The sequence below is a fragment of the Choristoneura fumiferana genome, chromosome 27, assembly GCF_025370935.1.
Source record: "Choristoneura fumiferana chromosome 27, NRCan_CFum_1, whole genome shotgun sequence".
NCBI lineage: Eukaryota > Metazoa > Arthropoda > Insecta > Lepidoptera > Tortricidae > Choristoneura > Choristoneura fumiferana.
In genome coordinates, this window is record NC_133498.1 from 10298179 (window position 1) to 10316809 (window position 18631).

The 18631-nt window shown below is 39.9% G+C and overlaps 2 protein-coding genes across 2 annotated transcripts in view; one reads left to right on the top strand and one right to left on the bottom strand.

The window, feature by feature from the left end:
• The window catches only part of LOC141443440 (uncharacterized), a 50996-nt gene that overhangs the window by 23296 nt on the left and 9069 nt on the right, over positions 1–18631 (bottom strand). The gene's annotated exons all lie outside the window — the stretch shown is intronic.
• Positions 5460–7818, top strand: LOC141443346 (uncharacterized). The gene has a single exon (XM_074108587.1). The coding sequence runs from the start codon at positions 5657–5659 to the stop codon at positions 6881–6883; it is 1227 nt and encodes a 408-aa protein (XP_073964688.1). The 5' UTR covers positions 5460–5656; the 3' UTR covers positions 6884–7818.

Here is an 18631-nt window from a genome sequence, read left to right on the forward strand (position 1 = left end):
CGCCAGCGAGGAAACGATTGGCTATCGACTATTTTCTCGCTCAAGAAACGAACAAAGGATATAAGATCCTGTGTGAGTAAAAGAGACATATATTAATAGTTGATCGCTGGCTGTTCACACTGTTGGCGAGAATCGCTCTTACATCTTTTGTCGCAGCGGACAAGAGCTATTAAACTCGCTGAGCTATAGATACTCGCTCAGCGATGTCAGCTTGGCGGCCGCCCCGCACGAGCGAGTCGAGTGGAGCGCGTAGTCGCCCGTCGCACGCGAACACTCGCTTACAGCCGAGCGACAAAACTACACTCGCTCGTTTCTAGTTACTCGCTCTACTCGCTTCTCGCTCATCGTCGGCGGTGGGACAAGTGCCTAAGTGCCCTCTATCCGTAGTTCATGGATTAACCACTCATTACCTAACACCCTGTATATTATATGTAGTCCGGAGTGATACTTTTTTTTTATTCGACTGGATGGCAAACGTGCCCCGACTATCAACCCCGGATTGTCCCGCAAGCTTCGTGGACTTAGGAGGGATGAACTCCGACTGCTGGTCGGTGCTCTTACTGGTCACGCCTTGCTAAACAAGCACTTACATAATCTAGGTGTTACAGACAGCCCCCTGTTCAGAGCATGCATGGAGGCAGAAGAGAGAGACAGCCACTCACATCAGAGACAGTCAATGAACCACGACTGCTGGTCGGTGCTCTTACTGGTCACGCCTTGCTAAACAAGCACTTACATAATCTAGGTGTTACAGACAGCCCCCTGTGCAGAGCATGCATGGAGGCAGAAGAGACAGCCACTCACATCCTTCTGGAATGCTCTGGTATGGCGAAATACAGGGCACTACACCTCGGATCACCGGGGTCACTGCAGGAAGTCGCCGGCAACGTGAAGGGTCTGCCAGGCTTCCTCCAGGAGCTAGGCTGGCATGAATAGTGCCTACAGCCTAATCACGCAAAATAGGCGCACTTAGACGTCGAGTTGCGGAACAGCCCGCTAATACCTATACCTGTACCTATGGCAAACGAGCAAGTGGGTCTCCTGATGGTAAGAGATCACCACCGCCCATAAACACCTGCAACACCAGGTATTGCAGATGCGTTGTCAACCTAGAGGCCTAAAATGGGATACACATGACACGAACCGTTGAAAGATATTTTGGCTGCGTTTTACTTTTAACCAGAGTTGTGCGAGGATGGTGCTGCGAGGTATGTCAAAGTCAAAGTCAAAGTCAAAATATCTTTATTCAATTTAGGCTATAACAAGCACTTATGAATGTCAAAAAAAATCTACCACCGGTTCGGAAAAACCTCTGTTGAGAAGAATCCGGCAAGAAACTCAACGAGGTGTGTTTTTCATAAACCAATACTTAGAAACGCCTCGCGTCCTCGCTGATCGCATCGCTCCGCCGAGCTGTTTACCAGTATACACACTCATCTGCTGTTTCCACTAGAACTGTGCTGAGCGAGGATAGGTAAATGAAGCGTTTCTATTGGTTCATGACAAACAGATCCTCGCACATCTCTGATGGGTGGTATTAGTTAAACCAACTCGCAAGCCCGTCCGTTTAATACTCATACTCAGCCAGCAATTGCCTACTTCCAGGCCACTACAATAATCTACTAATACTCATCATCATCATCATCATCCCAGCCTATATACGTCCCACTGCTGGGCACAGGCCTCCTCTCAGAACTAGAGGGCTGGGGCCATAGTTCCCACGCGGGCCCAGTGCGGATTGGGAACTTCGCACGCACCATTGAATCGCTTCGCAGGTTTGCGCAGGTTTCCTCACGATGTTTTCCTAATTCCTTACTAATACTAACTTGTATTTATTATTAATTAATGTGTTACGTCGTGGTGTTAGCTTAGTTTAAGGTTAATTTAATAATTACATTATTGCAGTGCCCCTACAGGGTTTGATTCAGTATTTTGTATTGTATCAACGCAAATAGTATGAATTTTAACTCGGTCAGCCAGGTACTTACTTTTATTTTAATGATTGATTGTCTACAAATGGCTTAAAATCGTGAGAAGGCGGCCCTGACAAGCAGCGGCTCGCCTCGAGAGCGTGGTAATTGAATATACAATGTCCATATATGTTTGACGTTTTAACATATATGTACATATATGTACATACATCGTGTTTTTCTCGATTTCCTTCGCTTCAATAGACTGCTCAATTAATTGCTAAAAAAATACCTGTATCTATCTACCTACTGTTTTTTTTATTCGACTGGATGGCAAACGAGCAAGTGGGTCTCCTGATGGTAAGAGATGGTAAGAGATCACCGATGCCCATAAACATCTGCAACACCAGGGGTATTGCAGACGCGTTGCCAACCTAGAGGCCTAAGATGGGATACCTCAGTGCCAGTAAATTTCACCGGCTGTCTTACTCTCCACGCCGAAACAGAACAGTGCAAGCACTGTTGCTTCACGGCAGGATTAGCGAGCAAGATGGTGGTAGCAATCCGGGCGGACCTTGCACAAGGTCCCACCACCTGTACATCATATGTACATCATAATTTCATCATATTTATTATTGTTAGCTGTAGCTGTGAACGTCCACTGTTGGGCACAGGCCTCCCCCGTAGACCTCCAGTAGCTTCGGTTGGCAGCGGCCTGCATCCACCGTGAACCCGCGGCTTTAACCAGGTCATCCGTCCATCTAGTTGGTGGACGTCCTACGCTGCGCTTGCTAGGTTAGGTAAAAAATTTGATCAATAATATATCTGAACACGCTTCTACGCCGTTAACAATAGAGACGTGTTCAGATATTTTTGATCAAATTTTTGCTCATAAGTTTATGAACTCGACTGTATACATATAAATGATTGTTAAGTACCTACTTTGCTGAGACTAATTTTTCAAAAGTGTAAGTACCTACTTATTTCAATAAAAAGACGTTAAGAGGTCAAGACCGCTAGCACCCTTTTTTCGAATGCTAAAGCTAAAATAAATAAAATAAAACAAGAGCGTGTCGGACACGACCAAGATAGGGTTCCGTAGCCATTATGAAATAGGTATGTAATATTTTTATAAGGATTTCGAATTGTTTAGGTAGGTAATTAGGTAAGTATATTTTATACCTTAGGCCTTGTATTATTACTTATTCTATAATTAGGCTGCTAGTTACTCTTAACTAGCTAGGTGGGTTACTAATAATTATCAAGCATCTTAGCCGTTATAAATAAAATAATATTTTATTTTGATACTTATACTTATTACCATCCTGAATTTTTTCAAAATTTTCTGTCCAAACAGTTTAGATTTTAGAAATTTGCATTTTATATTTCGCAAACAGGTCATACTGAATCGAAAAATCATCCTGGCAACCCCCAATAGTTTTAAAAGACCTATCCAACGTCGAGAAAAAAAATCACCCCCACTTTACGTCTATGGGAGGTAGGTAAGTACCCTAAAAATTTATTTTTTTATATTACCACCTTGTTGGTATGACTGGTATTATGCCAAATTACAGCTTTCTAGTACAGTCAACGTCATAAATAAGTGATCCTACTATACTAACGGTCTCTAAGTTTAGCCGCGGACAGACAGACGGACAGACATGGCGAAACTATGCGGGATCCTAGTTGACTACGGAACCCTAAAAATGTGTTAATTGAATAAAGATATTTTGAATGACTTTATACCAAGAAAGCTAGTGTAGAAGTTAGGTACTGCAAAAATTTCGTAAGGTAGGTACCTATCTAAACGCACGTTTACCATTCAGCACCTTGAGAAACACCTTTCGACATTTTATGGAAAAAATTTCCGCTCTTTTAAACTATCGCACAGACATTTTTTACAATCAAATGGTTAAAAAACCCTAATATTATTTAAAAGCAAAAAACATAAAACCGTTATGGCGTTTATTGTCAACAGTTCAAAAATCACGTACGTTATTAAAGCGGTTGTTTGTATTTTAAACCTTATTAATTTGATAACGCAAGATTTGTTTTGCAATTTCGTTACGGAATGTTATACGAGGTTGTGGAAGTAAGTCCGTGATTAGGTACTATGAAACCGACTCTATAAAGTGTTTACTGTTGGTGAAAATAGTAAAGGTTCTTGTTACGATGTGTTAGCGTTGAGTTTTGCTTGATTTTAAGTTTGAGACAGGTAGTCGTTAGTTTGTTTTAATACTGCATTCCAGCAGTTAACATCGACATAATTTTAAGGATTGCTAATATTTAGTTGTTATTTGCATTTTTGTCTAAAGAACGTGTAATGTAAAGAACTTAGGTAAAGTAAATAACTTGATAAAGTTTTAAAAATGAACTAACAATTTAAATTTTGCAGGTGGTAGGACCTTGTGCAAGGTCCGCCCGGATTGCTACCACCACCTTGCTCGCTAATCCTGCCGTGAAGCAGCAGTGCTTGCACTGTTGTGTTTCGGCGTGGAGAGTAAGACAGCCGGTGAAATTACTGGCACTTGAGGTATCCCATCTTTGGCCTCTAGGTTGGCAACGCATCTGCAATACCCCTGGTGTTGTAGATGTTTATGGGCGGTGGTGATCTCTTACCATTAGGAGACCCACTTGCTCGTTTTCCATCCAATGGAATAAAAAAAAACAATTTTTTTTTTACTATAAGCAGCTGCAATTAAAATAATTTGATATATGAAGTCCTAAAATTTTGAGAAAATAGTACTTAATCTAAGTTAAACAAAGTTACAAATTTGACGATCATTACCTATGTGACATCATTGCTGATCAGGCTTTTTAGGCGTTTCGTATTTGGTTTGCCGAATAACCCAGTGAAGGTATACGAGTACGAGAGAAGGTATTAGAAAAATATTTTTTTATAGACATCAAATCTTTTTGGTATCTGAGGAAGGATCAACGTTACCTTTTAAGTTACATACAATATTGAAAGTACTTACAAGAAAAATACACATATAACTTCAGGACTTATTTAAGGAAAACTTCGTCACATGTCACATTGACCAAAGGGAAGCTTTTGTATTACTAAAATTAAGTGGCGTGGCGCCGTAACAACGCAATTCCTCTCAGGTTGCCTAAGTTTTTTATGTTACTTCAGCGATGGCAAGTAAAGCTTAGTCAAAGTCAAAGTCAAAGTCAAAATACCTTTATTCAATTTAGGTTAAAACAAGCACTTATGAACTTATGCACGTCCTTGCTTTGTTGTTGTTGTATGTTGTTGATGAAAATGTCCGCTCACTGCTATTGCTATCTTTAAATAATGTAAATTAATATTACTATCTAAGTATAACACACTTTCTTCATTTTAAAAACATGTTTTCATGGTTTGTCAATCAGTGCAATGGCCATCCTCGAACATCATAATTCACGAATCATGTTTTCATAACAACAACGTAATTCACAAAGCACGTTTCTAAAAATAAACCTAGCGATCCTCCCAACCACAGATCCAAGTGCGCACACGCAGCCAACTTCACAGCGGCCATTCAAAATTTAGTTTTGGAACAACCGCGGAGCGTACGGCCCGCGTCCGTTCAACCACGTGCCAACTAATTTAAAAACAACCGTTGAAAAAAAAACAAAAGTGACAGTTCGTTTAAACTTTTAAAAAGTGTTTTTTTAATGTTGAATTTAAACTCCCAACGTCACAGTCGAGTGAATTAAGCACAAGGACGTCCTGATGTTATGATTTCGTGAACTTATACAAAATGGAGGATGTTTATACGATTAAAGTTAAAACTAAACCTGATACGAGGAATTTGTATCCTTCCGAGAGGCGTTACTCCGCTTCTACTGTGTCTGGGCTAGCATGGGTGCACTTAGCACTTGCAGCCACATCATTTTTACTAGCCTGCTTGGCGTTAGTAAATCCACACTCGGATATAAAAAGGATGACTTTAAACGATACGGAAGAAAAAATCGTTAATACTCCCGATTTATTAAACCTCTCAGAATCTAGTGATCTGGAGAACACGACGAATGGTACAGTTATTCATGACAGTAGCTACATTTTGGTTTTAGCGCCTAGTCTGATCACAGTTTTTGCCACAGCAGCCGGAATAGCGTCTATAATGGCTTCAGTTAGATGGTACATAGATCGTAATATAACGTGGCTCTTTATAATGTCCATAATATCAACATTAATGGCGTTAACATCGTTCGTCATGATAATAACCTGGTTCGTAGTAACATCAGACATGGATTTCTCAGAGTTTTACAAAGATAAAATACCTTTCAAAGATCAATTGGTTATTAAACACACTGATGTTTTGGTTAAAAACGAAACTCATATGTTGATAGCTTTAAACAATGATAAAGGCGAAGACGACTCTTATGTTTTCACGAAACGTGTGCTTTCCATAAATATAATGATAGCTGCGTTTTTGGAGATTCTTTGGTCGATTTTAAGTGTTAAAATATCTTATAAAGGTATGAAAACAGACTATAAAGACGATTCTGAACCTAGAGGTAACTGCATCGCGGTCGTGACTACCATAAAAGGTAACAACACAAAGAAACTACCAAGGAATGCTAAAATATTGCCGCCGAAACCAGATTTGATAGATCATTACCCAAGCAAAAAAATAAAGAGGATTTACCTAGCTCAAAGTGACGAAGGATTCTACCTAAAGAACCAACAAAAAGACAAAGCTAATCCAAATTCTGAAATGTATAACGATAGAGTAATGAACTTTCTTAATAGATGCGATTCAGAATCGAATGAGATAACGCCAAGTGTACATTCTGAAGCTTTAAACACGATACCAGAAGCAACAAACGCTCAGTTGAACCAAGAAAGAGATCAATCGACACCTATAAGCTGGGGCGACAGCCTAGATCACACAATATATAACCAGAACAACATAAATTTCGAGAAGATTTTCAATTTCGGCAAGCAAGAGGAAAGTAAAGTGAAAATGAGTGAAAATGTATGATGTAAAAAATGCGAAAGTGCACCGTTGCATGGATACTGCACTGCAGTGCATCAGTGCGTGTATGAACGATGAATGGCTCAGAGAGAATAAACAATTCTATTGAGTCCAGTTATTTAACGTGGAAATCACTCAAAGCATTGTTAAAGTGTGATTCCTTTACCTATTTTTCATTTAGGTATATGTTTAATTTGCCTCATTGTGAGATGGTCTTCGTAGGATCAATTTTAATTCAGCGCAACTTAGCATCAAAAATTAAATATTTGTTTCATTATCTGTGACTAGGGTTGCCAACTATTCAATTTTTTCGGCTAATCTAGTATTTTCCAACCCAAGGTAAGAAAAATAATATAGTACTTTGAATAAAAAAACAATGCGATCATAAACCAAACGCATAAATATGTTCAAATTCAATAAAAAAAGAAAATTTTATGTAATAAAAACTGCCCACTCAAACGGCTTGTAAGGGTTGACCGAAATATAGCAGCTATTCTTGCGTACTATAATTTTTATCAACAGTTTAACAGAGTCAAAGTATACTTATACGATACTACATGTTACTCTTGTGCACCCTGCGATAGAGTTTTCAAGACTAAGGTCGGTCTAGCGAGCCATATTAGAGGGCACGCTAGAAAATAAGTGTATTTCTTTGTTATTATAAGTGTTTTTGCAAAATTTTATACAATGGATATATTTAGTCAGGGTCGCCGTCATCGAAACCGATGTGGGGGACTATATATATAATATAATAGTACGGTTGGCAACCCTATCTGTTACTAATATTAAAACAGTCGCACAAACGTGTAACACGAACACGGAAGTAAACAATTAACATGATCAAGACTAATTATTTTAATAACAATTTGTAAAATTAACACTCAAAAGTGGTAAAAGTTTGTGACATTCGTGACATTTTCGAAAAAAAAACGAAGAAAAATTTCAAAAATATTCCTATCTCCCTTTTTGGTTTGACATGAGGTAGGGTAAGATTGACAGACTATAAGATTGACACGATAAAATAATAAGTCCCAGATGCACTCTAGTAAACAACTCTTTATTTAACCTTGATAACGATTAATTTTCAATTAACTGTGGAATTGGATTTATAGTCGCTGGAAAACTAATAAATTTGTATTTTATTAATGAGGTAACTCGACAGATGAAATATCACAAGATGACCTTCATATGACGACGATCGTGGGGTCCGTTTGACGTTACAGTCATGTTTGAGATTGGATTGGCTCATTTAGTCAATTAACTAATCACAAAGGTGATACAAACGTCAAAGTTGCCAAACGAGCGTGACACACAACAAAAACCCTATTTAAAGCTGGCGAATTTAGTGACAGTGATCACAAAATTCTATATTGCTCTCGTGTCTGACATTTTTTAATGCGCAAGTGGTCTCCGCGTGGTTTCTGGAATTTTGCTATCAAGTTGCAAAAACTACAATCACCGTACAACGTGAATAAGAAGAATATATTTATCTTTAATTTAACTGACATTGGCCCAAGCCTTATGGCCGCCATTAAGAGGAATAAATAAAGCTGGCGAATGATGTGAGGTCACAACTAAATAGTTATTGTCATAAGAAATATTTTGAAGAATCTTGTTTTAACAGCATATAGACAACAATGAAGGTCGAAAATACAAACTGAGACATGGATGCACAGAAAAACCAGAAAAAGAGACCAGCACTGGGAATCGAACCCAGGTCCTCAGCATTCCGTGCTGCGTGCTATAACCCCTACACCACTGCTGGACAGGAATCTAGACACGATTTTTTCCTATGCATACATGTCGCTACTAAGCAATCAAATAATGATTGGTTTTTTGGAGTCTTTTTGTAATTTTTATTTCAACTCCAAATTTGTTACTTTTACGGGTATCGGGTGATTTGGAGTTGAAATAAAAAATACAAAAAAACTCCAAAAAACCAATCATAATTTGATTGCTTAGTAGCGACATCTCTTGTCTGGGTGAGCGGTTGGTTCCGAAAGAGTGTGACGTCTCTCGATGAGAGCGGAACATAGATGTCGCTAGTGCTGCTGCATAAGTAGCGTAGTAGAAATAAGCAACCTGAGATATGTATGCATAGGAAAAATTCGTGTCTAGATTCTTGTCCAGCAGTGGTGTAGGGGTTGTAGCACGCAGCGGATTGCTGAGGACCTGGGTTCGATTCCCAGTGCTGGTCTCTTTTTCTGGTTTTTCTGTGCACCCATGTCTCAGTTTGTATTTTCGATATGTTTCACGGGGATACCATAAAAGTAACAAATTTGGAGTTTTAATAAAAAATGCAAAAAAGATCCAAAAACCAATCATCAATGAAGGTTTCTGTGATATGATAATTAGTGGTTGTATCGTAAGGTCTGTTTGACATTTGTATCAAGTTTGTTATTGGTTAAACAACTAAATGAGCCAATTGCAAGCAAGACTAATGTCAAACGGATCTCACCACGGATATAGATTACACTAGATTACGCAAATGCACTTACTTCGCGTGTCCGAACCCCGACCAAACGTCGGGGTTGCCCCATACAAAGACTGACCGCTAACTGACTGATCATGACTAGTGACTGACTCGAGCCCCACGGCGGGCGGCGCATTTGAATCGATTTTGCGCGGACATCAGGGAATTCACATCGCTAATTCGCTCTTGAGACGTCATAGTCTCACAGTATATATAAAAAACTGACACGGTTAGTTTGCACACAGATTGAGGTGTTTGCGTTATCTAGTGTAATCTATATCTGTGGATCTCACGCACTATTATAGCGATTTTTCGCCTGGCAAGAAACTCATTGATGCTGCGGTGTCATCGTTCCCGTTATTTGGAACTGTAATATTATTCTACTGTTAAGTAATCGTATTTCAAATTATCTTTTGTCATTTTTGAGTGTTATTTTCGTAGAACCTGGCCAAGCTAAGTCTGCAACAAGTCATCAACGGAATAATTTGGCAACACTATATTAACGTCAAATCACGTACATAATATGCCATATATGCGTTACATTTGCAGTGTTACTATATTATTCTCTGCAGTTTTAATATGTACGTACTTAGTGCCCAGATCATTATTTATGTCATATCATCATACATAGTGCTTTGTGGGTCGGCAGACAAAACAAGACAAACAAAAACTATCCTAAACTTACTAAGTATTGATGTGATGAGTGTATTTAGTAACTTTGCATTCCATTACCAACCTCCTCTGTCTACTAATTAGTAACTCAATTAAGTAATGAATTGCAATTATGGATTATCAACATAAAGCGTAATCAGACACAGTTAAACATTTACTTAATAATAGATGCTTACTTATTGACAGTTCTAAGGTACTATAAAATGTATCCGACACAATGTGTATAGCAAATCGTTGGGCAAGTTTGATTGTATACACTTGTAAGTAATTTGCGTAAGAACAAACCTAAACCTGCTATAATTTCAAATGCCTTTAAAAATATTGGAAAACCCCCGACTTTGTCACTTTTCGTTCAATATCTCAAAAACGGCTAAACTGATTTTGATGAAACATGTCTAAGAACCATCGCTAGAAAACCCGATTTCAAATAAAAAAATCGCATTCAAATCGGTCCACCCGTTTAAGAGCTACGTGCCACAAACAGACACACATAGCGGTCAACTTTGCGTCAGGGGTTTTTGAGATTTCGAAAAAATATCAAACGATGTTTTCAAATTGTTACTTATTTACCTAATACCTCTGTACCTCTAGTTCTACTCGGTCCTGAGGAAAAAGGCTGGACATAGGTACTGGTAGATATATATACGGGCGGTAAGGCCCCTGTTAAACATGCTCGTTAGTAGCACGAGAGCATGCTATATTATCAAGCAAATGCTACCTACTACCATGTGTCATGTGTGTACAGGACATGCTACTTTTGAGAATGCTAGTTGATGCGGGGGTGGAAGGGGGAAAGGTAATAAGCAAGTGTGAACGCAAAAAAAAGTTACTAAATTTGTTATTAATAAATTAATTTACTACCGTTGAACTTGCGAAAAGCCTTAACGGCCACAGGGTTACAGCTGTAGGCCGTGGATTTTGAGATTTTTGGCCGGAAAGCCGTAAAGCACGATAATTGCCGTGGCAACACTGACATTGAACTGACAGGAGCTGTCAAAAGGCATGTGTATAGGAGTGTTTGTTTTAAGCATGCTAGTAAGGAGCATGTGTAGCAATAGCTTATGGTTTTTATAACAGGTGGAACATCGTTACAGACTGGCCAACTTATCTTGGGATACAAAAGCAGTCCTTATTCGGCAACAAACAACTTTTAAGTGTTATTACGCTATTTGATCTTATCTGTTCAAATTAAATTACATTAACATTGTATTTACTATTTTAATTCAAACCTTGACATAATGTCTACGAAAATGCGATCAAAACCATTGTTTCACCATACATTAATGTTTTGTAAAACGGTAAAACTAAGAAATTAACAAAGTTAATTATGCGCGTGGAGAACATGCGAACTAATAGAATCACATGCAAATTTGACGTTTGTCGTAGACAAGTGGCGCCCACGGCGGTGTTTAGAGTGTGACAATGACCTAAAATAATAATGGCTGCCTCTTACTTGTGAAAATAAAGGAAGGTAACTGATTTGTGCGAATCGAATTGATTTTATTGAAAGAGAATTGTATGTAAAGTGGCGAAATTATTGTTTTGTAAAATAAGTGGCACAATAAAAGTGTTTTTCAAATAAACATAACTTGGCCTACAGTGGGCCTACATTACAAAAACAATGTCAGAAAAACAGCGTCGATAAAATAAAACCTAAATATTATAAATTTTACGGCGAAAATTAAATAGCATACCGAATATCATATTCACAAACTTTCGCATTTATAATACAATTTAAGGGGATTCTTTCCTCGGAAATAATGAAAGAGGCCATTTTGAAATGTTGGACCTACCTATTTCGTTTTCATCGATTCTTGGTTTTGAGGGTTATTTTATTTATTTTTATTATTTTATTTTCGACACTGTTTTTTTTGAACTTGTTCTATTGTCATTTAGTTAAGGAATGTCTTGGCATGTGTAAAATAAACTATCTTAGCAAGGTTAAAATTAAAAAGTATACCTAAGTTTATGTAGGTAGTACTTATGTCAGTCAACTCATTACGAAATAAGAACATGTCTTTTTTTACTGAAAACATTAAAATCTAAGTGGTTGCGCCGTATTGCCGTGTGCAAGGAGGTGGACAAGCCTAGGCAACGCTGGCCGGAAACCTCTGATGCCATGCGGTATTCATTCATTGTCATCTTGTCGTCTGTCTGTCATATATAAACAAATCATTCCGCTTGACAATCATAATAAGAAGTTATCCTCAAAATCTACTAGGATTGAGTGATAATACAGACAACGACGTGCACTGCCTTCAAAACCACCATCGCAAACCCGTGGCCAGTCAGAAGGTCGGCGGCGAACTTGGGTAAGTCCACCTTCCTTCGCCAACTTGGCACGGGCCGCACCATTTGGTCCTATTCGAACCGGTGTACAACCAGAGACCTTACATTGCGCTATCGTTCATAATTATGTACATAACCATTTAGTACAGTCAGTCATAAAAAATAGTGCACGTCATAGTTTATCGCGGCATCGTTTTTTTTGCGTAAATATAGCAAAGTTACTGCTCTCATCCCGCTTCGTTTTATTCATTGTTTCATAGTTATAAAGTGTATTTACTTGTAATATAATCATCAGAAATTTGATCGAATTTTTTTGACATTTCGACATTTTTAATTGTTTTTCGGCGTTCGATCAAATTTCAAATATGGACGCGGCAAAGAAATTAAATATAGCTATTGCTAAAAAAGAAGCAATATTTGCCCAGATGAATAGTTTATATGAAATCTCAAAAAGAGTTATTTTTTCAGAGAAGAAAAGTATTCAGGACTTTTTAGCTAAAACTTGTAACCTGAAAAAATTATATGCTCTATTCAACAACATTTGTGATGAAGCAAACGCCTTAGAAATGGAAATAAATCCAAAATTCGTGCCAAATTTTTCCACATGGTCGGCATTTGAAACAATTTTCTCTTACGTCACATACGTGCGATCCAACGCACTGGCGCAGTGCAATGCGTCTAATGTGGAGGCAAAGGCTACAGACCCTAAGAGTGCTGACTTACGCATTAAGTTGCCACCCATAGAGATACCAAGCTTTAACGGGCAACCCGAAAGTTGGAGCCTATTTTATGAGTCTTTTAAAATTAACATTCAGGACAACCCGCAGCTGAGTGACGCTCAACGGATACATTACCTCGTGGGTAAGCTAAGCGGCACAGCACTTGCAGTGTTTGCGGGTATTGTACCTAACGCTGAAAATTATCCGCAAATATGGAAGGCTCTTGTTACTAAGTACCAGGACAAGAGGGCTTTGGGTACAATGTATCTAAATAAAATTTTGAATCTGAAGCAAGTTTCCAATACGGCTGTTCAACTGAACGAATTCATCGAACGTTTTTCGGCATCCATTAGTGCTTTGAAGCAGCTCGATATAGCTGACTTGGCGGATTTTATTTTTATGCATTTTGCGCAAAAACGGTTAGATCCGCAATTGGTTCAGGCATTTGAACTTCATGTTCGAGACAACGATATGCCACGTTGTTCCGACTTAGTGGAGTATATAAGGCATCAGGTTAAAGTATTAGAACGTACTACCACGGTCACATCGCGTTCGGCTGCCTATAGTAGCGCTGCTAGTACGTCACAATCGAATAATTTTCATAATAAATCACGGATCCATTTTCAAAATTCGACTTCACACGCATTTGCCGTAACTAACAGTGAGTTAAGTTTGAACTCCAAGTGTTTAGTATGCAACGGTACTAATCATTTTAACATGTATGAATGTCCGCAATTTAAAGCCATGCCAGTTAAGGTGAGGTACGACTACGTAAAAAATAATAAATATTGTACAAATTGCTTAAGTTACAAGCACACTAATTCTCGCTGTAATTCATCATCGCGGTGCAAGTTATGCAACCAAAAGCATCACTCATTGATACATTTTGACTCGGTCAAAAATAACGATTCTTTAACTGCTGTTAATATAGGAGAGCCTTTGCTGTCAGCGCAGTCGTCTTCGTTGCAGCCACCCGCTGCCGTACTGCCCTGCGTGCAGTCACCTGTAACTCAGTCGCCCTGCGTGCAACAGTCTTCCATGCAACCGCCCTGCGTGCAGCCAACGTGCGGACACCTGCAATTGCCGCAACTGCTGCCACAGCAACCGCCTCTAGCCCAGCCGCGCCCGCCGGCAGGCCCAGCCTTCGCTGGTGATTCTGTCACATATACCTGCCAGACGCAGTCAGCTACGCAAGGGAGTGAAGTTGTTTTATCAACTGCAAAGGTTCATGCCATAACGAATGAGGGCTACCCTTAATTATAAGATGTATACTGGATAGCGCATCTCAAAATCATTTGATTACAACCGCATGCTGTAAGAAGCTCAAATTAAATATTAACATGCTGATGCATTCAACTATTAGAACTGTGGGCTCATTAGCCACAAATGTTCGAGGTTATGTCTCACTTAAGATCAAATCGCGCTTTTCGGATGATACTTATGATCTGCAGTTACTTGTTGTGGATACCATTACTGAAAAGTTACCCATGACTTTAATAGACACCTCAAAAATGAGACACTTAACTGGGTTACTATTAGCTGATGACAGTTGGTACATTCCAGGAAACATAGAAGTCATATTAGGGGCACAGCTGTTCCCGCACCTGCTACTTGGTGGCCGCGTGTCTCCTGCTTCTGAAGATACCATATCCGCAATTCCCGCACCTCCTGCTCTCGAAACTACGCTTGGCTACGTCATCATGGGCAGACTGCCTACTGTTTCTGCCATGCAAGACACAGCCTGGTCCTTCGGTCCTATTACTAATGATGAGTTAAATAACAATTTAAAACAGTTTTGGGAGCTCGAGGAGTTGCCGCAGAAAGAGCTTAACAGCCCTGAAGATTTCCAGTGTGAAGAGTTGTATCGAACTTCCACTTGTCGGGATTCTGACGGCAGATATTTGGTGGCACTGCCATTTAAAAGAGATCCAGCAATATTGGGTAATTCTTTTACAGTTGCTAAGCGCAGACTTATGTCTTTAGAAAATAAATTTAGATTAAATCCAGATTTGCGCAACGCTTACAATGACGTCATCAATGATTATATAGTAAAGGGTTATTTGTCAGAATTGACTGATCCAGCCATTCATGATGGTTACTTCATACCGCATCATGCTGTCATTCGCCTTGATAAGACGACAACTAAAACGCGCGTAGTATTGGACGCTAGCGCCAAAACTGACACAGATGTGTCGCTTAATGACTGCTTGCATATTGGTCCGAACCTTCAGGCAGATCTTTTTACACTCCTGCTAAACTTTCGTTTATTTGAGATTGCAATTTCTGCAGACATTCAACAAATGTATTTACGCATTCTGGTGATTGAAAATCATAGAAAGTTTCAGAAGATCTTATTCAGATTCAGTGAAGAAGAACCTATTCGCGTTTTTCAATTCAATTCGGTCGCATTCGGCCTTCGCTCAAGCCCATATTTGGCTATGCGTACTGTGCGCCAATTAGCAGACGACGAACGCGAACGCTTTCCTCAAGCGGCTAATGTTGCTGCTCGGGAGCTTTATATGGACGATTTGACCACATCAGTTGCCACGTTAGAGGAAGGAATACGGCTTTCCAAGGAACTGATAAAAATGTTCAATGCGGGAGGATTTAAATTGGTAAAATGGGCTAGTAATTCCGCAAAGATGTTGGCCAACGTTCCTGAATCTTATCGAGCGGCTATTGAATTTAGTGACAGCGATAATTTAAAGGTGCTTGGTCTAAAATGGCTTCCAGTTGCTGACATATTTACATTTTCGACTTCTGCACCCGACAAAGGATGTTCAAAGCGTGCTATACTTTCTACGGTCGCTCGTTTGTTTGACATTCTAGGTTTAGTAGCACCAGTGATACTCTGTGCAAAGTTATTGATTCAGGAGTTATGGCTTGCTAAAGTAGGATGGGATGATGAACCTTCCGAATCAATTGTGAATCGATTCACCCAAATTAAGGACGAATTGCCTCTTTTAGAAAGATTAAGAATACCTCGCCATTTGAGTGTTACAAAAGGTTGCAAAGTTAATTTATTGGCATTCGGTGATGCCAGTGAAAAGGCTTATGGCTGCGTCATATATCTACATGTAACGCAATCAAATGGGGATGTGGATATCAACATTGTAGCGGCTAAGTCAAGAGTTGCTCCGCTTAAAACCATATCATTAGCTCGACTTGAGTTATGTGCGGCTCTTCTGCTTTCTGAGTTATTGAAACACGTTCATAATTCTTACAATGATCGCTATAAAATCGATAACGTCTTTGCGTTTTCAGACTCAACGATCGCGTTATCGTGGATTCATTCCTCACCGCACCGCTGGCAACAATTTGTTGCAAATAGGGTTAACAAGATCCACGAGAATATCTCACCTGATCGCTTTTTTCACATCAATGGTGGTGAGAACCCTAGCGATTGTGTATCTCGAGGTTTACTACCGTCGCAAATAATAGACCATCCGCTGTGGTGGCGAGGCCCTTCGTGGGCATTGTGTCCAATTGAAGAATGGCCCGTTAAACCTTTCACCCCATCAAAAGGAGAAGACATGCCGGAACTTAAAGGAACTGTGACTTTCGCTGCAACTTCATCTGAAGTGACATCACCGCTGTACGAGCTTACGTTAAGAGTTTCGTCCTGGCATAAGTTATTGCGAATTATCGTATATGTTCTACGTTTTCTGAAGAAACTTCCTCGATCGACGCGTATCCAAACGTCGGATCTGAACATTGCTGAGAATGCTTTACTTTGCAGCGTACAGAAGAAACACTTTGGAGTAATTATAGAGTCTGTACAAAAGGGAAAATTACTCTCTCCGGCTTTGAGAAAATTAAATATCTTCTTAGATGGAGATCTACTTCGAGTGGGAGGACGCTTAAATAATGCAGACATCCCTTATGAAAATCGACATCCCATTCTTCTCCCACATCGAGATCACGTGGTTGATTTAATTATAGATTATCTGCATCGGACTAATTGTCATACCGCGGATCGCTGCTTATGTCATTGCTCAGACAGCGCTATTGGATTTTGGCAGCTCGTAGTGTCATTCGTCAGAGGACGCGCAAATGCAATTTCTGTTTTAAATGCGCACCTTCGAACCCTGCTCCTGTTATGGCGGATCTTCCTCCGTCTCGCGTACAAGAAGCCAAAGCTTTTACTCATACAGGGTTGGATTACGCTGGTCCTTTTAACGTAACCCTGGCTCGTCATCGCGGTATTCGGAGTCAGAAGGCCTACATCTGTTTATTCGTCTGTTTAGTGACAAAAGCCATACATATTGAGCTAGTCTCAGAGTTGAGCACCGATGCATTTCTGGATGCATTTAAACGCTTCATAGCCAGACGTGGAGCAATTTCTTGTCTCTATTCTGACAATGCCACTAACTTCATAGGTGCAAAACGACAGTTAGGAGAACTGTACGACTTCCTTAGTTCTAGGGAGTTACAAGATAACTTTCAAACTGAGTTAAATATTCATAGAATCAGCTGGCAAATGATTCCCCCTCGCGCTCCGCATTTCGGAGGCTTATGGGAGTCCAATATTAAGGCCATGAAATCTCATTTGTATCGCGTGATTGGTGTGCAAATTTTATGCTATGAGGAGATGTTGACTGTTTTAACACAGATTGAATCACTGTTGAATTCAAGGCCTCTATGTGTTTTATCGGATGAGCCTGAGCCAACAGCGTTGACTCCAGCGCATTTTCTGATGTCAACGCCGATTCAACATTTACCTGCGTACCCTATAGATACCGACAGAAGTAATTTGCGTGACCGAAAACAACTGCTAGATCAGTTAGTACAGTCGTATTGGAAACGATGGCATCTGGATTACCTACACACGCTGCAAGTTAAGCAGAAATGGAACACGCCAGCATTGCCTGTGGCTGTTGGTACTGTGGTACTCGTGCACCAGGATGATTTACCTCCGCTTCGCTGGCCCTTGGGGGTGATACAGGAGGTTTCCCGGGTAAAGACGGTATCATTAGGGTTGCGTCGGTCCGCACCCAAAATGGGGGCATATTTAGACGCCCTGTTATAAAACTGTGTCCTTTGCCGACACAGTGAATACTTCATTTTATCGCATTCAATTGGCCCAATAAGTTTGCCAAGTTATGTTACAAGTTATGTGTTCGCTTTTGGTTTTCTTCTGGCGTTTAGTATATTAGTTTTATTTAGTATCGCATCTTAGTTACATATGTGAGTTATTCATATTAGTTACAGTCATCACATATATATCATTCTTCTGGCACAATGTAAGGTCCTTGATTGTTGAAAACCACAGGTTCTCAAGGCCGGGAGAATGGTTGCGCCGTATTGCCGTGTGCAAGGAGGTGGACAAGCCTAGGCAACGCTGGCCGGAAACCTCTGATGCCATGCGGTATTCATTCATTGTCATCTTGTCGTCTGTCTGTCATATATAAAAAAATCATTCCGCTTGACAATCATAATAAGGAAGTTATCCTCAAAATCTACTAGGATTGAGTGATACTAAGACAACGACGTGCACTGCCTTTCAAAACCACCATCGCAAACCCGTGGCCAGTCAGAAGGTCGGCGGCGAACTTGGGTAAGTCCACCTTCCTTCGCCAACTTGGCACGGGCCGCACCATA

Bases quoted from the DNA above. Each gene is read 5' to 3' on its own strand.
- LOC141443346 (XM_074108587.1), top strand. From the start codon at position 5,657: ATGGAGGATGTTTATACGATTAAAGTTAAAACTAAACCTGATACGAGG.